General features: G+C 44.1%; 1 protein-coding gene and 1 long non-coding RNA gene across 4 annotated transcripts in view; one reads left to right on the top strand and one right to left on the bottom strand.

Moving 5' to 3' along the window:
- Positions 1–616: 616 nt before the first annotated feature.
- TSPAN2 (tetraspanin 2) overlaps positions 617–22,686 on the bottom strand; it is a 39,093-nt gene continuing 17,023 nt past the window's right edge. The window contains exons 3-8 of one of the 3 annotated variants that reach the window (XM_047784931.1): positions 12,054–12,151; positions 10,511–10,585; positions 8,885–8,983; positions 7,670–7,741; positions 4,433–4,516; positions 617–1,926 (exon numbers count right to left, since the gene is read on the bottom strand). In XM_047784931.1, the coding sequence (XP_047640887.1) occupies positions 1,861–1,926; positions 4,433–4,516; positions 7,670–7,741; positions 8,885–8,983; positions 10,511–10,585; positions 12,054–12,151 (494 nt within the window). In that variant the 3' untranslated portion in view covers positions 617–1,860. The remainder of the gene's footprint in view (positions 1,927–4,432; positions 4,517–7,669; positions 7,742–8,884; positions 8,984–10,510; positions 10,586–12,053; positions 12,152–22,686) is intronic. The other 2 variants (XM_047784932.1, XM_047784933.1) reach the window with 2 other exon arrangements.
- LOC125129810 (uncharacterized) lies at positions 17,131–21,342 on the top strand. The gene is made up of 2 exons (XR_007135564.1): positions 17,131–17,848; positions 20,955–21,342. It is a non-coding gene; the product is annotated as an uncharacterized LOC125129810 (long non-coding RNA).

Below are 22,686 nucleotides of genomic sequence, written 5' to 3'. Positions count from 1 at the left end.
TAGGCCAGTGGCTACAGCTCCGATTTGACCCCTAGCCTGGGAACCTCCATATGCCACAGGAGCAGCCCAAGAAATGGCAAAAAGCCAAAAAAAGAAAAAAAAAAAAGCTTTGTAGCATTTTCTTGAGAGTGTACACTTTCCTTTAGTGCAAAGCTAAAGATTTGTGTTCTATGAATATAAACTTACTTGGTATTTCCAAAGTCCTCCATGCTTTTGCTTTTGCTCTTGTGTGGCCTTTTAAAAAATGTAATTTTCGGGAGTTCCTGTCGTGGCTCAGTGGTTAATGAATCTGACTAACATCCATGAGGAGGCCGGTTTGATCCCCGACCTTGGTCAGTGGGTTAGGGATCTGGCGTTGCAGTGAGCTGTGGTCTCAGACTTGGCTCAGATCCTACATTGCTGTGGCTGTGGTGTGGGCTGGCGGCTGCAGTTCTGATTCGACCCCTAGCCTGGGAACCTCCACATGCCACGGACGTGACTCTAAAAAGGAAAAAAAAAAATGTAATTTTCAAAAACTCCATGATTTACTAAATGTACCATGTTGTTAAAAATGGGCAGATATGTCAATTTAGATTGCAAATTGGGATTGCATACCTAAAACAAAGCATCAACACCATAAAGAACATGAACATTTTATTTTTATAGGGAACTTGCACAGAAAAAACATATTTCCGTTGTGTCTAAGTATTTTTGTTTCCTTGCTTGATTCTGTTGTATGCACAAAATCTCCTGGAAGAGGATGTTTTTCTTTATTTTGGTTTGGCCAAGAATGCTTATGATATAGTATATTTTAAATGGTGAAAATTGTAGTTCTTAATCTATAAAGAAGACTTCTCTAGGAGAATAAATAAGAAAAATACAAAAATTAGTAAAATATGTAAACTCAAATTATGAGGTATTTCAAATATACAGTGCCAGTAAAAATTCTCTTTCCCACAATTTGCAACTGCCAGATCTCTTGCTTTAGTCTTTCTATGCTTACATCTGGAAAAACACCAGAAAAGTTTGAGATAAAAGCCCTTTTGTGGATATGATTGTTGCAGTAGTTCAGAAGAGCAGAGTCAGAAAAGGAAAGTAATAAAGCAATATTTAAAAGTCTTTATATAAAGAACAAAAATATTTCCTTAAAAAGTTGTTAAAAGTTCTTTTTGTTTTTTAGTCCTAAAAACACTCAGTTTTATAGGGCACATGATTGTCTGTGTGACACTCTTTCCAGAGCGAGGTTTTTGTTTTTAAATACTAGGAAAGTATGACTTATTCAAATTAGATTTTCCATGCTATATTTAGTTTTGTAGATGTGCGTAGGTCTAAATTCTTGGGAGAGTATGTATATAAAAAATCCCAGGAAACCCTTGCACCTAATCCAAACACAGTCACTTTTAACACTGCACCATGATCTTTCGATTTTTGTAGCTTGTTGCTTCTGTTAACTAGAAATCCCTGTATTCTCTGTATCTAACTTCCTATGGCCAGAATCTGAGAAACTGATGCACTATCATTTTTTTCTAAATAGCCAAGTTTTAAAAGTTTATCAAAGGTTTTTGATCTTTTTCTGAGAGTTAAATAAGTTGTTCCTCTCACATAATAAGAATCAGGAATTCCCAGCAAATAGAGTTCATTATTTATAATGCATATACCAGAAACACACAGCTCACACATTAATATGCTCTCAGTTAACATACACAGGCGTTCACTCAAGGGCTATGCCAGTAATTAGCCAAACATACATACATGTGCAAATGTACAATTGACAGCAAATTATTTTAGATCCTAATGTCCTTTGATTATTAAAAATGAGTCAGGAGACAGCTCCTGTGACATTTGTATGCTCTAAATTGCAATTTTCACGTAGAAGTAGCTTCATATCACATCTTGTGAATTTCTTATTGCACAGCAGAGGACCATGCTGAATATCATGCCAAAGATCTGAAACAGAAGGAATCACCTCTTAATGACATTCAAATGATGAAAATTGATTGTAAACTTCTTGGATGTCTAACTCAATTTAACAAGTAATTATAAACAATAATTACTGGTCATAAATGGCACTTTTATATGTTAATACATTCCTATTTTATTATTGTTAAAATATAACAAGGCTCTGCTTTAAGAAAAGGGCTCTAGTTCTAGCTTATGGAGTAGTTCTTAATAGTTATAGAAGACCAATATACTACTACTACTACTAATGGAATTTTATATTTCAGGTTCATCCAAGATCTCATTTATATTTTTACTTTGGAAAATGTGTTCATAACCACTAGTTTAAATACACTTGTGGTCTAAATAGTTTTCTACTGTTGGAAAAGCCTTGAATATTTGCCATCGTGACCACAAATGAAAAAAATGGGCATCTCTTTATTCCTGGTTTATTTTTAAGTGCAAATGATGCTTCATTATTTAACTCAATAGTCCTACCAAACCATGAACTGAGGTGTTTGAACTATGGGTATTACTGATACCTTCTAACTATTGAATACCTCTTTGAGAAGCCAAATACTTGGCAAAACCAATAGCTATTTAAATGGTTTGAATAGAAGGATGTCAAAAGATCCTTCTTGTCCCCAGTCATTTCCCTCCAATTTTGCAGAGCCTTTGGCATGATATCTGTAGATGCAATGTTTACAAATTACTATCAATGTTGGTTCAAAGAAATCAGTACCATAACTTTCTGGTTCTCTTCTCAATCCCATCCTAGGATCTATAAATGCTGAATTTAAAAAGGCATGTATTATCAGTTATTTCAGAAGGGAAAGGGTAGACTGAGGGAATAGCCACAAGCAAGACTCCACGCTTCTGGCTGACAGAACTCAGTACCAGTGTGTGACAGGGGTGACACCTAATGGGCATTTTGTGAACTGATTACACTGTGCAACTCTTCCTTATGCAGAAAAGAACTATGGGTGCTGATTCAAGATGGCCAACAGAGGGCATTTCCCCTTTCCCATGGTTGTAAGGCTAGATGCAACTCCTGCTTTATCCTGGTTGTACTCTAAAGGGATCACTTCAGAAAGAAACTTTTCAGGCTCACCCTGCCACTGTCATGAATCAGGAGTGTCCACTTCTAGAATGCTCATTCCTTGAGACTATAGATGTTGGGAGGGTCTATTTGTTACCTCTGTTATGGAACACTTTTTCAAATATTCTACCTCAGAACTGTCCTTGGGAACCAGCAGACTGGCCATCAGGCTAGTCCCAGAGCAGGTGCCAAGGGCCTGAGAGAAGCACCTGGATTGGGGGCCCTCGGCATAGTATTTTCAGCCACTGCCCCACCCCTCTATGCTCTAAATACAGAAAGGAGAATTTTGTGTCCCCTGAGAGCTGCCAATTCATTGATTTCCTCACAATTCTCGTTTCCTCTGCCTTAGCTTAGGCCATGAATTAATCTACATAGGAGGGCTAGAGAGAATAAGTACTATTTAGCATTAGCTATTATCACTCGTCCCCTGGACAATGAAGATCATCTCTTTACTGGCTCAAATCTTAATCTTATCCAATCTTTCTTCCCCCCAACTTCATTTCCACACTGCACTACAGGTCGTTCCAAACCTGAGTGGCTACTCTCTACCTTAAGGCTAAAGCCCATCCTATCAAAAGAACACACTAAGACCTCAATTACGTGGACCACACAGCCCTCTCCAGTGTCATCTCTTGCTATTCCTACCATAGCCTTCTTGCATGCCCTTCTTTTGTACCTTAGAAGTACCAAGCCACCTGCAGGTATGCGGATGCAATATGCTTCACACCCCCACAAATGCTATTCCTTCTACCTGGGTTCTGGGTTTGGGAACACTCAGGTTATATAGAGAGCTAGCATTTACTGAGTGCTATGTTCTAGACACTTCGTATGAATTAATTCCTAATAATCCTTTACATGTATTATCCCACTTAATCTTCACAGCAATCTTAGGAGATCGGTACATTAAAATCCCCATTTTGCAGATGAAGGAATTGAGGCACAGAGAAATTAAGAAACTTTCCCATGATCTCAGGCTTGTTAGTAGTGGAGCAAGGAGTTGAATTCAGACAGTGTGATGGCAGAGCTTGCACTATTAATCACTATACTGTGTGGCTTTTGCAAATCATGGGTGAGGAGATTAACCTGATATGTTATTTTAAATTTCTAACAAAGGGAGAGGCCCAGAATTAAAAATCGCTTGTCTTGCTTAAGCTTGGTGGCCTTAAAATAGGAAGTTATTGCAGTGATCAACTTAAAGTCATACGTGGTTTAAAATTGAAATTTGTATCATAATTTAGAGAACTAAACATTGATGTATCTCATTAGTTTTGTTCTTAGATGTCCTACCAACAAACATCTTTGACTTTTATGAGAAATTGCTGCTAAGATACTGCCATATCACATTTGAAGAGAAATAAGATGCAAAGATTCAGGCTTCACAGAGGGCAAAGAAGGTACATTCTGGGACTTTCTCACCGTGAGACCTGCAATTCCAATACCGACAATTCCGACGAGCTGGAGCTTAACACTGATTATGGTCTCAATTTCATCAATGCAGTTCTGTTTTGGAAAAGAAAAAAAAAGAATAAAAACTAAAGGTATGTGTGAGTCACTGCCTGGACCCAATCCTTTCCTCCTCTACAGAGCATCCTGTGACAGATAACCCTGTCAGCTTCTGTTCACATTTAAACCATTCCTCCTTGATATCATTCTGATAACTTTAAAGCAAAAATGCAGTCTGGGAGAAAATTATAATCCTCTACTTTTGGTGGAATTTTCCTATTTAGGCCAATGGCTGCTTAAAAGCCCTGAAACTTGGCTGGAGGAAGCTATTCTAGGACCTGAAGCACTTAAAAATTGGGGGAAATTGACGGGATCTTTTCTTACTTTCAGCAAGTAAAAAATAAGGAAAATTCCCCCAAGCAATAGCTTCTTGCTTTTGGATGGTCGCTTATAGTTTAAAAGACTTGCTACACACTCAGTCTGATTACTATGCAAGGTACGCATCACCTAGTAAGAAGCTATAAAGTCTGTACATGTTCAAACTTAACCAAAAAAAAGCCAGGTGTCAGGAGTTAGAGGACTGTTCTCTTCTATGGTGGCTGGGTTGAGTGGCCATATTCTTTCATCTGTGCCCCGTGGAGACCTGTGCAGGGCAGGTCCAAAGAACCTCCATGGATGGGGGAAAACTGGATGGGGCAGAAAAGATCACTTGTAATTGTAATTAATTTCTCCTGCTTCTGTTTGGTCCTCTTAAGTTCAGAGGTAGTCTCTCAACCCAATTTTGCCCTTTGGCTACCCAGGTCTTCTTACTTGACAGTGGTTAGCTCTCTCTTTCTTTCTCTCTTTCAATGGCCATGCTGTGGCATATGGAATTTCCTGGGTCAGGGATTGAATCTGAGCCACAACTGTGGCCTGTGCTACAACTGTGGCCTCACTGGATCCTTAACCCACTGTGCCGGGCCGGGGATGGAACCCGCGCCTCTGCAACGACCCAAGCTGCTGCAGTTGGATTCTTAACCCACTGTGCCACAGCGAAACTCTTGGTTAGCGCTCTCTAATATTCACATAAGCTGTATGAAATGCTTACCACTATCCTCACATCTATAATACTTCATTCACTCAACAAACATTTCTTGAGCATCTACCTTGCATCATTTACTGGAATGGTGTGATGGATATGGAGATAGTAAGACATGGTTTTTTCCATCCTTGAGGAGCTCAGAATTTAAAGAAGGACACAGACTCACAAAAATAATTACAATACATTCTGGTAAAAGTTGGAGAACCACGGCTCTAGATAGTGGCTCCTTTGTTCGAGTCACCCTGTAGAAATTCTTCCAGTCTCTGTCTCCCGCACCTAAAAACATACACACCCTATCCATCCAGGACCAGGCGCAGTGAATATATAAAGTGAGCAAAGCACACCGCTCCTTACTTCCTTCTCTCTCATCAAAGCCAAAAACGTGACCTTCTCTGCTGAAAACTAATCCCTTTACTGGCTCTGGATCTCATTCTCTCATCTCTCCAAGAAACCTGTGCTGTCACTTATCTCCTTTCCTTCCTACACATTCAGCTTCTCTTTCTCCATTGACGTTTCCTCTCATCACCTAACACCATGCTCACATTCTTCAGTCTAAATAAACACAAATCCCCTCCATTACTGTCCTCTAGCTCTGCCCATGTCCCCTCCTTTCTTTCACAGCCAGTTTCTTTCTGTGAAAAACAAACTCAGCAGTAAGATAAGGAAATATGAGAACATGAGGGACCATCATATAGACGCTTCTAGATCCCATATTGTTCCCCACATTGTTTTTGTGCTTTCCTAACCGCTGAACGGAGACTGCATAGCAAACATCATTATGGATCTTCTAAGCACCAGATCCAACACATTGTTTCCAGCCTTTATTTCCTTGTCCTCTTCTCAGCATTTGACTTTACTGATAAATCATCTCCTCCTTCACTTCCCAGGAGCACTGTCTCTGGACTCTCCCTGACTCTGACTCTTCCCTCAGTCTTGTTCTGGCTGCTTGTTCTCACCTTACTCCTTAAATGAGAGTGTTGCAGCCCACCTTTCCTTATTCTACATGCTCCCCCTAGGCGTTCCCATCCACTCCTGCGCTTCAGCCACCACTAATATTCTGGGATACCTACACCGTGTCTTCAGCTCAGAGTACCTGTAGGTCCCTCAGGCACCTAAGGTGCAAAAACTAACTGAAACTGAAGCTGTCGTCTGCTCCTTTCTTTGTATTCATGCCTTTACCTTCCCACTCTGCCCAGGGGAAGTCTGAGGTCATAGCTACCTCTCTTTCACACCCCACTCACACTCAATCAGTCACCAAGTCTGTAGATTCTACCTCTGGACATCTCTGAATCTGTTGCTTCCGTACCGTTTGTGACTTGCTCTAGTTCCTCATCCTCTCTTACCAGGGTGACCCCAAGTACCACCTAAGTGGCCGCCCTTCATTAGTCTTCAGCCTTCAGTTCTACCCATCACACCCCGCAGCCCAAGTGCTCTTTCCACAATGCAAAACTGATTATGTTAACTCTCTGCTAAAAGCAAGGGCTTCCCCAGACTTCCAGGTGTAAAATTATGCCTTGCCTGCCTCTCCAGAAATCCTCCTCACTCTTCCCTCTACGCTTCCTGTGCTGCTGCAGTCCTGGAGTTTCACACTATCATGCTTCTGTTCCTCATGCTTTGGGGGCCCAGAGCGACCTTCCTTTGTCAAAATCAGCTCAAGGATCTCATCCTGTGCCAAGCTTTCCTGACTCCCCTGTGTCTCCATTGTACTCTGTGCAGACTTCAGGCACAGTACCAGCTCCCTTGACTAGTCCGCGAGGCCACTGAGGTAAGGACCATGTATCTTTCAGAACCTGGCATAGTGCCTGCCATATAGCACTAATATAGGAAGCATTTATCTGTGTCATGACACCCATGGAAGGGTGGGGGCAACATTCTTAAGGTACATGACCCTGGCCCTGGTGAGCCTATTTAATGCCACTGCATTTGCATCATTACTGGCAAATCAGCACACTGTTATTCTGTAGGGTACCAGAAGACTGGGACACAGCATTTCTTTGCTTATTTTACATATAGAATAAAGCTGAGGCACAAAAGCCACTGGGAGAAGCCCCCTAGAATCACAACCCCCACCCCAAGGGCAAGAACTGTTTTATACACAGTCACGATAGGAACCTGGTAGAGAAGCTTACCTTGTGTCCTAGGAGTTCCTTTGGGCAGGTGGGTTGGACCTGTTCAGAGCTTTCTTTTCCACAGCACTGAAACTAGAGAGGCAGAAAAGAGTTTTTAGGACAAGGAGGGAGAAGCAGCAAAGCAGCTCTGAGGCCCATCATTGCTGCACCGCAAATAGCTCCTCTGAAGAGAGTGTGAAGAGTCACAGAGTCATGCTGGCAAAACAAGAAAACGATTTCACCAAAGTTTTCCAGGTTTTATGATAGGAAGTGACTAAAGGCAACCCAAATGAGGCAAGAAGCTAGCTGTCAGTGTCTGTGTTAACTGCTGTTTTTCAAACAGGAGTTGGGTCTTCAGATTCTTTCAGCGCTACTGAGTAGCTAAAGTATGAGCTTCAGGAAAGGCTCATTAACTGGGGACAGTCTGGGACAGACAGGAAAAGTAGCCACAGAAAACCCCAGCAGCTAAAAGACTGGCCATCCAACAGGTGTCCTGCCTTAGGGCTGCCCTTCAAAGACAAAGGAACCTGTGTGCTGCTTGACGTCCCTGGGGTATCTGAGGTAGAACAGGATAAATAAATGGTTGGCACCTTCCAGGGCAGATCTGTGACAGACAAGAACTGGGCTACCTGGAAACACCTGGCCAGAAGTTCATAGCTACTTCTTCATGTCACAGTGGTTGAGAAATCAGGATGATCCTGGCCTGGCCCCTCTGCCCTGGAACCCTTCCTTGATGAACTGTGTGTGAGCTGAGAGCACTGCACTGACAGCCCATTCCCACAGGGAATCCCAGGAAAAAAGGAGTGTGCCTGTCTTTTAGGAATGATGGGGCTGAGTGAGGATGGGAGGCAAGGAACTTGCTCCCAGTCACAAAGCTGTTCAGTGGCAGAGCTGCAGCTCTGACTTAAAGGTCATGGTTGTTTCTGTCCCATCACAAGGCCACCCTTGAGAGAACCTGGTATTTATTTTGGGGCAGCTCCTCTGGTGTCCTGGTTTGTGCTCTTTTGTCACTTTGGGTAATGTTTTGACTTCTCCTTGTTGACTCTGTGTCATGCCTCTTTCTCTTCCAGGTTCTACATATAAAGCAAAGTGTGGCTCTCACGAGGCCTGAAACACTTTGCTGCTTCCTGACTTCACTCAATGTATCCTTATTTTTAATCCAGGTGATTAGGGGGAAACTGGCTCATGCATAATATTTAGAAGATGTGATTTTAAGGAAGAAGTAAAGTTACTTACCGCTGAGTGGAAGGTAATGAGAGTCCCATTTCCCTTCTCCCTGTCTCTAATGTAATCATTATAAGCCTCTTCATACATGGTCTGAACATGTCGTATAGCCTGAAAAAAATACCGGAAAAATGAAGGGATATGAGTGGGAAATTTCAAGTGTTCTCCTGACAATCAAGAAAAATCCCTCTTTCCCACCCTTTAAAAATACAGCCTTTTCATATGTTTATCTATATTTTAAGATAATTCTGCATATATGGAACAAATTAAAGATTCTGGAGTTTCTGAGATACTTCTGAAGATGGAAGGATAGACTAATCAAGAATAATTTTCAGAGTTCCCATTGTGGCGCAGCAAAAGTGAATCTGACTAGGAACCATGAGGTTGAGGGTTCAATCCCTGGCCTCGCTCGGTGAGTTAAGGATCTGGTGTTGCCATGAACTGTGGTGTAGGTTGCAGATGTGGCTCGGATCCTGCATTGCTGTGGCTGTGGTATAGGCTGGCAGCTGTAGCTCTGATTTGACCCCTAGCCTGGGAACCTCCATATGCCACAGATGTGGCCCTAAAAAGCGGGGCGGGGGGGAGCTTAATTTTCATAGACTAGCAAGATTTCTTTGAGTGGAGGTTCTCAAACGTGGATGGATGTCAGCAACACTGAACCCCAGACTCCTGGGCCTCACCCAGGTGATCCCGATGCACAGCCAGGGTGGGAACCTGTGCATTCTTGGGACTCCACTGGCTACACGTACTCAAGTCTTTTCATGATATGGTTTAAAAGGTGCTCACGACCAATGAAAACTGTTTCAGCATTCAAATATAGAAAACACAGAGTGTCTGACCCCAAGTTCATGGGACTTCAAGAAGTCATAAGCTCCAACTCCTCTAACCTACAAATATAACCAGTTACTTCAGAAATATTCCTGGGGAGGTAATATTTACTTATTCCAAATGGTTACCACTTTTAATATCTAAAGTAAACACAATATTGGTGGCACATAAATTTTTGTGAAATATAGTAAACTTAAGATTCTATTCTTCTTCCTTTTCCCTTTCACTCCTCTCTTTCCCACTGCATGTTTAAAACTAGAAAGGCCCTTTCCTCTGTGGGCTCTCCGGATAACCCATTCTGTACACCTATAATTTGAGCACAAATCTTAACAAATTGGCTTCCCCAGCACCCGGGGGATAGGCTTTAGTCTTTAAAGATGACCTGGCCTCTATGCAGGCCAAACCCTAAGGACAAAGGACAGGCTAGCAAGGGATGAGAAGGCGTGTTCTTCCCCAATCCTCAGGTCTGTGATCTAACCTCTACCACATTCCAAATGGGATTATCTTCAATTAGAGATCCTTTTTTTTTTTTTAAACAAAAAGCCCCCTCTCAGACCCCATTATAAATCTAAAAAAAGCTATGCAACTTTCTCCCCAGAAATATGTGTGCACATATATGCATGCACATACATAAACACATATGCTCAAATCTGAACCACACTTTTGGGTTAAAAAGTTCTGTGTAAATGATAATTGTGGAGGTTAATTAGCTTTAGAATATCACTCTGTGTATCAATATTCTCAAAGCCTTTGCCATAAAGAGAATACTTTAATGTCATTAAAAAACAATTATAAGTTATATTTACTTACTACACCCTTGCCTATAAAAGCAAATACTCCAGTGGTTACTTCAGCAGCAAATATCACTAGTAGGCAGGTGAAAAACTGTAGAGGAGAGAAAATATTCACTTCATTAATTTGGTACCTTTTTGATTAATTTCTTTGACTCTAGTTCTATTTGAAAAACACTGTGCAAGGTTATTAGTTTGAACAGATCTATCAGGAAGCATTTGGCCTCCTAGTCTCCTTGTAGTTCATTCACTCATTAATGCACTCAGCAATTGTTTATTAAGCATTTGCTCTGTGCCAGGTATTGTCCTTGGTGCTGGGACAGTGGTGAAGATAAGATCTTAATGCCTATGTTCTTATTAAATAAGGAAGCAATAAAAAAGTGAGTCTGATAATTTCAGAGAGTGATATAGAAATCCCACCACCTTGAACAGTGCCTGGCACCCATACGTTCAATGAATATTTGATGAACAGAGAGGTTCTATAAAGATATAAAATGAGACCAGGAGATAGAGAGTGACTGACGGGGCTGGGTCTGGGGAGAAGGTGACCTGAGACTACGTGTGTGGAAGGCCTCTCTGAGGATGTGGGAGAAGTGGTGACAGGTGTTCCTCTGGACATATTTCTGTCCTGATGTCATGGGTCTGCTCTGATTAAACTAAGTTCAGCGATAAATAAGATGTGAGATGTTCAGCAACAGGGAAAGAGGAAGAATGGAGAACTGAGGAAGTGAGTTAGAAACCTTACATGGCAAGAGATCAGAAGAAGCAGCCACAGTTCAAACCTCAAAGATTGCAATGAGTAAGGCGAGGCCACCTAACAAAACTGCTGTTTCTGACTCCTCATGGAGAAATGCAAGAATTTTCTTCCTGCTCCTCTTCCTTAGGTCACACTGGCACTAGATGTATAGCAGTTAACTGAAATTACTGCATTAAAAAAAATTTATTTGTTTATTTAGGGCCACACCCTCAGCATATGGAAGTTCCCAGGCTAGGGGTCAAAATGAAGCTGCAGCTGCCAGCCTACACCACAGCCATAGCAATGCAGGATCCGAGCTGGGTCTGTGACCTACACCGCAGCTCACGGCAACACCGGATCCCCAACCCACTGGGTGAGGCCAGGGATCAAACCTGCATCCTCATGGATACTTGTTGGGTTCATTACCTTTAAGCCACAATGGGAACTCCCTGCGTTTAAAAAAATGAAACAAAACAAAAAACAGGCTGCTTGTTAAATAAACCGCAAGAGGGATGTGCGCTTGCTTAAGTTATTGATCTCAAACAACAATACTTTTCTTGTAGCTAACAGCACTTCCCTGGCTACAGGAATCCTGGTGCTGCTTCACTCACTGTGAAATAATTAGTAGGCACTTTTTCTTCCAAACATCTTCACACTAATGACCCAAATGGACAAAGATAATATCATTCTTATGCAAGAGATGGAGAAAGTGAGATTGAGGGAGAGGGAGTAAGTGCCAAAGCCTCAGTGGATATGAGGAGCTGGCACTGGAGGCCAGACGTCCAGCTCCCTTCAGGTCAAGTCCTCGCCCCTTTGCCCCACTTACAGATCCGAGAACACACTGTGACTCCCGTGTGGCTCCGCAGCACCCGAAGAAGCCCACAGCCATCATCAGGACCCCTGCTCCAACCAGCACGTAGAGCCCTGTAGGGAAGAGGCCAGAGGAGAACTGAACACTCAAGATCGGCCCTCCCTGAGCCCCCACCACCAATGCTCCAGGCATCCTGCCTGGCAGAGCCTTCAGTTGCTAATTCTGAAAAGGTAACCCTTGTGGAATGCCTCTTTCTGAGGGCTTCATATACCTGACTTAACCTGCAGGAGGATCCTGAGAGGTAGGGGCTACTATTATCCCCAGGCAACAAAGAAAGCCCATGGTTATAGGGGTGAAGGAATTCACTCAGGGTCACAAGACTAGCAAGGATTGGACACCACATCTGTACCATAGCTCATGCTCTTAATCATCTCCAAGTGCCTCCTACATGCCAGGCACGTTACCTTCCAGAGCTCCACCACCCTTGTCAAGTGGCTATTAGTCCCATTCACATGAAATTGATGAAGTTGAGTCCAGGGACAGTGAGGAGCCAGTGCCAGAGCTGAGATACAAACTCATGCCTTCCCAGGAGCCCGTGGCTTCTGGATTTAGTGGCAGCCTCCTTCTCATGAAAGGCCCTGAGGACAAAGAATCTAGGAGGGAAGGGGACTGTTGATCTTCCCAGGCACAGATGGGGAAGCAGGGAGCAGGTGGTGTGGAAGAAGAGGGCTTTTAATCAAGGAGGAGGGTGGAGGAGGACACAGTGGTAAGGCAATAAGATTTTGTCTGAATGATAAACTTTAGAGGGTAATACCATGTACAGTGGATACAAGCAAGGCTGTAAGTGTTATATGAAAATTGCCAGTGGAGTTCCTGTTGTGGTTCAGAGGTAATGAGCCCACCTAGTATCCATAATGATGTGGGTTCCATCCCTAGCCCTGCTCAGTGGGCTAAGGCTCTGGCATTGCCATGATAGCAATGGTGTAGCACAGATCTGGCGTTGCTGTGGCTGTGGTATAGGCTGGCAGGTACAGCTCCAACTGGACCCCTAGCCTGGGAACTTCCATATGCCACAGGTGTGGTCAAAAAAAAAAAAAAAAAGGGAAATCGCCAGTGAGTGAGGGTAGGTGATAAGGTCATATACACCAAATAATGTTATTATTAATGTAATATTAGCTATATTTATTAAGGGCTTATTTTTCCAGGTACTGTTCTAAGCACCTGGCAATGATATATTAATCTTCATGAAGCAGGTACCATTATTATCTCCATTTTTTTAAACAGAAGAACTAGGCCCCCAAAGGTTAAGTGATTTGCCCAAGATCGTGGAGCTGGGATAAAATACCCATCTGTCTTTAAAGCCAGATCATCACCATTACTCCATCCTGCCTCTCCAGCAATAACAGTGGCCTTAATTTCAGTGTAGTTTCACCTAGTTCTGAAGTCAAGCCACAGGAACAGCTGTTCTCACAGAGAAAGAAAAGGGCATAAATGTTCTGAGAGAAATAAAGGCAAGCCGTTTCTTATTTCCTTTTCTGATCCTGAGATAAGTTAGAACACAATATGGGACCTGGCACTTGACTTGCTTAGAATCATGCCAATCGCCTCTACTTTATTTTCTGCATTTTGTTCCTATGAGTCACCTGGAAACCACTCCCCCTCATGAGAGGGTGGGGAGCTGGCGTCCCACCTCTGTGGGGAAGCCCTGAGGCCAGCCTGCAGGGTGCCTCCGGGGGCCCCCTGGGTGCTTCGTGGTTTGTGGGTAGCTCTCTGTTCCCTGACAGGCCCGCAGGGAGGTCGGCCTGGCTGCTCTGCTTCCTGCACCACCCAGGCTGTTCTCAGGGCCCTTTTCAGGGTCGGGGAAGCCATGCTGTTCTAAGGTCCTGAGACAGGTATTTATTTATTTCCTGCAACAAGGCTCTGCCACTTCCTCCCTTTCCCTTTTCTCTAAAAAAATAATTTCATGGGGAATAGATGTGGTAATGAGAGAAATGATAGCATATTTAAAATAATACTATTGTTGGCCCCACTACCTAAACACCTTATTAAAACATTTATTTTTTCAAAGCTCTTTTATTTCCATCATCTCATTGGCTCCTCAAAACAGCCCCACTAAGTAAGGCTAGTATTATAAGTACTTCTATTTTACCAATAGGGGTCAGAGAGGCAGGAGGGCTCCAGACAGGAGATATAGACCTGGCGCCCCGAGTTCCACCCCACTGAAACAGTACCTCACAGAACGTCTCCTGGGAGGCTGGGTGGGCACCTTAGTCTACTGACTTCCTGCTTACAATGTTCACTGCCTCCCCACTACTACATGACACAGTCTAGAGCTTCTGCTTAGAGTCACAGACTAGAGAGTAGACATGCTGGGATCCTTATGCATCCTACAACTCCAGCCACATGGGAATTCGCCATGATAGGATCTAGCCCACTCTTTTCCATTGTGTGCCTTTGTGGGTTCTCATATATGTCTGTATCTGTAGATGTTAATCTTATTCACTCTACCTAGAATATGCCAGGCACAAGACAGACTTCTTGGGCAGTGTTGTTGGATAAGAGGATAAAGAGAGTGAATCCAATCTGAAGTCCTGGAGAGGTTGTCTACATGGCCCATCTTTGCTTAGAGACACATGCTGGGGATACATCCAAACAAGCATCCAAGAAGCCAGCACTGGGCGGGGTGCTTCCCTGCTCAGGTGATGAGGACATGCTGCACATCCTGGGGGAGGGTTCTGGCAAGTGTGGAATCTGGGTAAGAGGGTGCTCCTGAGGAGGGTGGGGTACAGTGGACAGAGGCACCAGGGTCTGAGGAGGACAGAGGTGCTCTCCACTGCAAACATGCTCGCTCAGCTCCTTGCCCTTGGGAAATAAGAGCTCCCTAGGAAATGTTGCTTATTTGTACAATATTCCATTCTTAGGCTATCGGAACCCCAGTGCCCACAGCAAACACCTGAAACTGCCCCCATTGCTCCAATTCCTGAGGCCACTCCCCAGCAAATCTCCATATGCAAATGCGGCCATGAAACTCAGCCTGTTGCCAAATGAGTGCTGCCTGTGAGAGCTGAAGGGAAAATCAGAAGAAATTCTACATGTGGCAAATTTCTTGGGTCTGCTGATTTTAATTCTAAAGCTAGTTGTAATACTCTGCATATCAAGAGGCCACTTGTAGCTTCCAATGATACCTTATCCTTTTTATGATCTGGCCCACGGAACACAGCTGTTGAATGAATACATTAGTTGGCAGTCACATTTTCATGATGGTTTCTGTAGAGCCCTCTTGCTCCCACAGCAGTCTTGTGACAAGTGTATGACCTATTTCCCAATTCCCCCATGCTTTCTAAGTCCTATTTCCCTTGATATGAAAAAGAGAAAACACTTTGATACTGCATTTTTATCACTAATAACTGGGCCTTGCAATGCCAGTGATCTCCAGGTGACATGCCACCATCAATTTCCTGACAATTCCGTCACTTGTTTCTAAGGTTTCAGATTCTTCTTTTGAAGCTAGAAGCATCATTTTGGTTAACATAAAAAGGAGACTGTGACCTCCTAAAAGCCTTGTCTGTTTCAATTCATTTTGAAATGGCTCCCCTTCTAGAGACTGGAGAGTGGTCATCAATTTCAGTGGCTTCTTGGCAACAGATGATTTTACATATCTGGCTAATGACCATTTTTCATCTAAAAATATTTTTTTCTCTACCTCTGTGCAACTTTCCCTTCCCGCCAGCTTGCTTTGGACACACATAACTATATGTATATTTAGAATACTGGATGGGACTTAGTTTATGGGGAAGGTAAGGACTTGGGTCCTTGCTAAAAAACAACAGCAGTGTTAGTGATTGAGTGCTGTTCCAGAGCTTAACATACATTAGTCACGGAGCCCTTCGACACTAAGAGTAACAACCACCAGTCCGGGTGCCTCGGTGCCCAATGTACTGTGACCTTGACAGGCATTATCTCAGGAACCTGCTGCCATGAAGCCTCAGTGTTATCAGCAAGTCTCTCACCCCGACTCCATGGCATCTAAACCACTCCTTTCTCTCTCCCTCTTTACTCTCCCACGTCATCGTGCCTCCTGCAGGCTGACTCCCTCCTCGGCCTGGCTTCACTGCAGTAATCACAACAGCTAATGTTTATTGTGGGCTCGCCACACAGCAGGTGCTGCCCTCAAGCACCTTCATAGGTTACATTGTCTCACACTCACATCAACCCTAAGAAGTACGTAGAAGTAGCATTCATATTTCACAGGGGAGGAATCTGAGACACAGAGAAGTTCAGTAGTTACCTAAGATTGCACAGCTAGTGAGGGGCGAAACTGGAGCTGAACCCCGTGTTCTACTCCAAAGTTCACACCCTCACTCCTATGTTGCACTTTCAGGAGGGACTCAGAAGAATGGTGACTCCCTTAGCTAGAAATCTGTTCGTTTTGCAATTTTATAGATGGCCAGAAGCTTCTTTTTTTTTTTTGTCTTTTTTTTGCTATTTTTTTGGGCCGCTCCCGCGGCATATGGAGGTTCCCAGGCTAGGGGTTGAATCGGAGCTGTAGCCACCAGCCTACGCCAGAGCCACAGCAACGCGGGATCCGAGCCGCGTCTGCAACCTACACCACAGCTCACGGCAACGCGGGATCGTTAACCCACTGAGCAAGGGCAGGGATCGAACCCGCAACCTCATGGTTCCTAGTCGGATTCGTTAACCACTGCGCCATGACGGGAACTCCCCAGAAGCTTCTTTTTCTTCTTCCTTGAGAAAAGTGCCCAAGAAGTCTATCACTGATGGTTTCTGGGTTTTTCCCCTCAAAGCACAAGGGTGGGAGCTGGAAATCCAGGCCTGCCAGCTGTGGCTTTAGGTAAATCCTCTTATTCCTCAGCTTTGTTTTCTGCAATGTGGCAATAATTATCCATTCTTAAGTTCTTGTCAAAAGGCTTTGGAGAAATTGTCTCAAGAATATAAGCTATGGCCATGTGTGGTCTGTAACTACTATGAATCTGAGGTACAATTAAAAATCAACAAGTAAAAAAACATTACCAGAGTAAGTCAGAGTTTTTAAAAAGGCAAGCCAGTCCCTCAACACTCAGCACTGGAATGCTTTCCTTATACATACAACCAGCTACAATCAAAGCCAGGCTCTGCAAGGCTAGATTCCCAGGGAGGGACAGCATCCGCAGCCTGTGACCCCGGAGAGCCAGTGTCTGCAGTCTGTGTGGGCAGCCCCTTCGTGGAGAAACCCGCTGACGTCCTCTGTCGCCTGCTAGCAGACGTGACTTCATGCGCTCCAGCCTTCCGGGCAGGGCCGAGGCGACTGCTCCCCGCTCTGAGTTCCTGGAAGAAAGACCCCTGCAGTGTCTGAACCCTGCCTCCACCACCCCTAAGGAGCAGCCCCAGTGACAGGCTGTAATAGGAAGGCAGAGGGGCATGTTGGTGGGACTTGGAAGACACTGGGGCTTCTCCCAAGAGCTCGCTGAAGAAGACGACGTGCAGAGGGTCTGGAAGCACTAAGTCACCCAGCCTCTCTTGCTGCCAGCTCCACTCTTCCCAGGCTTTCCTTTCTCTATCTGAGCAGCCAGTGGACACAACACCTGAGGTCAGCCTCCAGGTCTTGGCCTGAACTCAGAGGTCGTGGAGAAGAGGCGACGGGCACAGTCAGTCTGACAACCCTGGCTGCCTGTCCTCATTTCCAACTCCCCTCAGGGGATCGTGAAGCCTCTCCACGCTGGTCTCTGGCTGTGAAGTCACCTCTGGATCTTTATCACAAAAAGAGACTTATTTCCCACCACCAAGCAGCTGAAGCCAAGGGTCCCAGAAAGGTAAGTATCCCCTCAGAGGCAGAAGGGTTTCTCCTACAAAGTGGAGAGGCAGGGAGCTAGACCACGTGTCTGCCCGGGGTCCCTCTCTGTGAGAGGCTGTCCTTCTTTCAGAGGCTTGAAGGTGCCAAGCCTGTTCCCCAGGGCTCTTGATAAGGGGGTGATAAGCATTTCATGGGCTGACTGCTCTGGAACTTATTCCGAAAAGAAAATACATGGATCAGTGCGCAGCACCCTGTGACATGAAGTGAGATTTTCCAAACACTGGGCCTATTACCTCACTCTGTTTGCTATGCAAGTCCATAAAACTGGTATCCTGGTGTATTTTTCTTCTCGTTTTATTGCTAGAGAACTGGTATCTTTCCTCTTTGGAAAATTATTTATTGAGGAAAGAAGTATCAATTTCTGCAAACAAGTATATTGCTCTATTTATAAGAGATATTTGAAATGGAGCAAAGGTCCTTAACTTCACAAGGACTTTTTCTTGTTGGCACTCTCCAGAGAGGCAGTGCATGGAAATAAACAGACCCAGCAAAGTCCAAGGTGTGAGTAGGCCTGGGTGGTGGGCTGAGCCCCACCGGGAAGGGCTGGAAAACCATGGCTAACTGCCAGCCCTTCCATCTGCCTCACTCCCTGGTCCTCATTTCCTTATTCTGCCTAGTGCTAAGACTCTAGGATGACCCACCGCCCTGGACTTCCAGCACTGACCATCGCAGCCTCACCACCAGCCTTCCAAGGGTGACTCACAGAGATAGACTGTGGCTGAGGAAGAACCAAGGGTGGGCAGACCCTACCCATGCCCCAGGTCACCAAGAACAAGCAAGAAGTATTCAGGCCCTGCTGGGGGTACTGTTTTCCCCACCCAGTTAGACAAAGAACTTCCTCCACTATCGGTCCATGTGGTTGGAGAGGGCCACCTCCCCTCAGCTCCAAGGCAGGCGTGAAGCCCAGGCTTCCCCAAAAAGCCTGTCCCTAACAACTGGTCACAATGAGGGGTATGGGCATGGGCTCTGGACCCAAGATTGCCAATGACAGGGAGGCCCGGGACTTTAGTTGGATCAGGTGGAAGGAAGAGTATGCTGTTCCCAGGGTTACTCAGGGGCTGGTGCCCAGAACAGCCATTTTATTATGTCCAGGGGGAACCTGCCCCAAACTGGAGCCACAGGAAAGCAGAGCAGAGATGGCTACAGACTGGAGTCCCATCACATCACTGGTGTCCCTGAGAGGAGTTCTAATCCTGGACTTTTCAGTTATGTGAGCCAAAAAAATTGTTTTGCCCAAGACAGTTTGAGTCAAGTTTCTGTTATTTGCAATGAAAAGAGTTCTGACAGATATGTCCATAAACATATGACACTTTCTTGCATCGCTGGCAGTTCATATTGCTTTAGTTTAGATTAGGAAATAGGATCAGGAATGTTTATACTGAGCTAGTTCACCCTCCTACTCAACATAGGAATCGTCTGTTTGATAAATACTCCATTCTGATTTGGGGTTAAATGCTGTTATATCAGAGGGATCACTTTCATCTGTAGAAGTCTTCTCAGCTGCTTTGATTTGTCAGGTCATTAAAAAGGTTTTCTTTGGTAGGGCCTAAATCTCTACTTGTGAAACTGCCGTCAGCGCTTTGTCTCTGGAGCAACACCGATAGAGGCTTCCCCTAGACCAGCTGTCACCCCTCACCCCACATCCCCGCCCCTTTTTCTGACCCAGTAGGGTCCCGTACTTCTGTAACCCAGGTTTCCATCCGAAAAGCATGAATTGCAATTTCCAGGCTTGACACGATCACTGATATCTTTTTTGTTTTGATTCCTCTTTTCCTGAGTTTAACAATGTTTGCTTAATAATATTTAATAGTGCTTAAGAATATTTTTTGTCTTTCTGTGCTTTTGTTTACAATTCCTGCTGCATCCACCATGGGTCAGTCATTCCCTTATTTCTTCAGGCCTGACTATATCAATAATCTAGCCCGGTCTTTTTCTGTCCTCTCCCCTCATTCCAGAATAATCTCTTTAAAATGCCATGCATATTGTACCCTCTCCCAAATCCTAAATCATCCTTTCATAGTTTATTAAATTAACTAAACCTGCCATTCCAGATCCTCTATACTTGTACCAGCATTTCTAGCCTTAACTGTCACACTCTGGTGAGGGTCCTCTGCCTGGCCTGGGCTTGCTAATCACTGCCCCACAGACATACCTCGTGCAGCCTTGCCCCAGATTTCTCCAGTCTCTAGTCTTTCCCTTCTTCTAATTATGGCTGGTCCATCAAACTTAAGTCAAATCCTTCTGACCTCACCAGTTTAGAATGACCCCGATCCATCAACTGCAAATACCACTTCGTTGGCACTTAGTTACACACTAGTTTCCATTTTAATTGAAATGTGTTAAGTCTGTGAGTCTTTTCAATAGATTGCCAGTTACGTGGAGGCAAATACAGCTTCCTCATACTTTTTTCGTGTGACCCTAGAGCCCAGGACTGTAAATGCTGGCTGATGTATCCATGGATAGGTTTATCTTTTTTCCCCAAATGTAGGAGCCTCCAAAAACATGGAAAGAATAGAGGCATTTTGAATGCATACATATATTTGCACAAAACCAAATATGTGATGAAATCCAAAACCTGAAATGACCATGGAGAGATTTTTAGATAGCCAGATGTTTATTATCATTGAAAGGGAGATTGCCTTTCTTATGTTTTTCACATAACCCAGGTCTTCATGGTCTTTTAAAATTTTTTTTTTCCTTACTGTTGCTGAAAATTTCTAGTTCAAACTCAGAAATTATTTCATAGAGATTTAAATCTTTCAACCTTGATCTTGGTGGTGAGGTTAGTGGGTGGCTGGGTTTTAGGCAGTTAATTACTGCCAAAAACCTTGAAGGAGAATCAGACTGTAACTGAAACTGCTTGATGTTTTCTCATGTTTTGATTCTATCTCAGGGTGGACTCCTCCCCATCCACCTGAGGGCACAAATGCAGCTTCTGATGGAAAGTCCGGACAGTTGGCCCAGAAGGAAGATGAGATAAATAGGGTTCCAGCAAACCCACAACACGGGACAAGTAGACAGAATGAAATGCTAATACCCTAAACCCCTATGTGCTTGAATTTCAGGAGCAAAAGACTCCCACTGTCTTAATGGGACTGGCCTGAAATTACTACTGAATTCAGAACAGGGGGAGACATCAACATTCACCCTGAACATCAGTTTTTAAGTGGTTGAGAAGAGTGAGGGTCAGAAGACTCCCCTAAAAGAACATCCTGAAGAGTTGGCCATAACTGCCACAGGCAAGGGAGAGATGGTAACTGTCTGCTGTGTACTTGCCAACCCTGATTCAGAGTCGTGTATAAAGCTCTCCCTAACTTGGTCTATCTGAAACCTCCCTGTCCTCCAAGGTCCCAGTCAAGCACCCCTCCACCTTGAGGCTTGTCCTGCCAGCTCCATTTCCCAATTCAGTGGTCACGTTCATCCCGCTCATTAGAACTTAACATGTGCTCATGATTGTTGTTGGCTTTTTATTGTTGAATGTTTCCTCCATATACATCTGGGGAGGCAAGAATCCCTTTAAAATGGGATTACACTCTTGCTGTGGTTAATCTGATGGGAAGAGTTGTGACTCCACTGAAACCAAGTCAGAAATTTCAGGGAATAGTTATGAAAGAAGTGGTGTCTGGAATATCAGCAAAATGAAGGAAGATTTATTCCTTCTACTCTCCTCTGCTTATTCCTGTGAGACCCCTGAGTGTGCCCCCGACTCCTGGAGATGGTGCAGGACAAGCACAGGCTGAGCTTTGTTCTGGGGCCCTTGGACCTGCTCTGGGATAGAGAATGCTTTTGAGGAGGTTTTGTGTGTGTCACCTTTTGAATGGAAGGGCGTGTACGACCTGGAAACCACGTGGGTGGGAAGGAGCATCTCAGTGTTAAGTATGATGGTAGATTCTTCTGCTTCTTTGTTGTAATAAAACTCTGATTTGGCCCAAGTGTCAGAGGCCAAACTTAAGTCAAATCCTTCTGACCTCACCAGTTTAGAATGACCCCGATCCATCAACTGCAAATACCACTTCGTTGGCACTTAGTTACACACTAGTTTCCATTTTAATTGAAATTGCGGGGGAGCCTGGGCCCCTCCGCAAGTGAATCTCAGTGAGTCAGGAAGCCAGTCACAGTAATCCTTTTCTTGGCCTTGACTGCTTTAAGCATGAACATACAATGCAATTCTGGCCAATAAGCTGCAAGAGGGAAATCTGCTGGGGAACTCCTGACAAGTTTTATTCATTCCTAAAAAGGGCCACACGAGGTGAAATTTCCTTTTTCTCTCCTTTGGATGTTGCTGTAAGAGGATGTGATGCTTGGGGCCACTGCAGCCATCTTGGAATCTTGAGGGGATGTGTTTGAGGATAGCCAGAGGATGGTGAGCAGAAAGATGGAAAGCACCTGGGTCCCTGATAACTTAATTGAGCCCTGAATTAATTCTGGAGATTCTCCATCTCCAGGCCTCTTTTATCACATCTTAACAATTCTGAGGTATGTACATATATTTTATATTTTAATGCTTCTGCAATTAGGATATATCTTTTATGTTATAGCTAAATGGGCAGCATTACCTTTTTTCTTAATGGAACTTATAATAATTGGATATTTTACCAAAAACTGCATCTAAGATTTGCTGAAATGTGGAATGTTCTTATTGCTAACCAACTTTTGGTAGGCTTTCTGCTACTTTCCTCTGAATGTGCCCTCACTGACATAGATGCTGTCCTCACAGGAAGGAGCAGTGTGGGAAGGGCGTTCAGAAGAAGAAGTAATACAGCTGTGAGCAGCTCTTCCTTCACGAGGACGTCTGAG

Source organism: Phacochoerus africanus, chromosome 6, assembly GCF_016906955.1.
Source record: "Phacochoerus africanus isolate WHEZ1 chromosome 6, ROS_Pafr_v1, whole genome shotgun sequence".
Lineage (NCBI taxonomy): Eukaryota > Metazoa > Chordata > Mammalia > Artiodactyla > Suidae > Phacochoerus > Phacochoerus africanus.
This window is presented reverse-complemented; position numbering and strand designations above follow the sequence as displayed.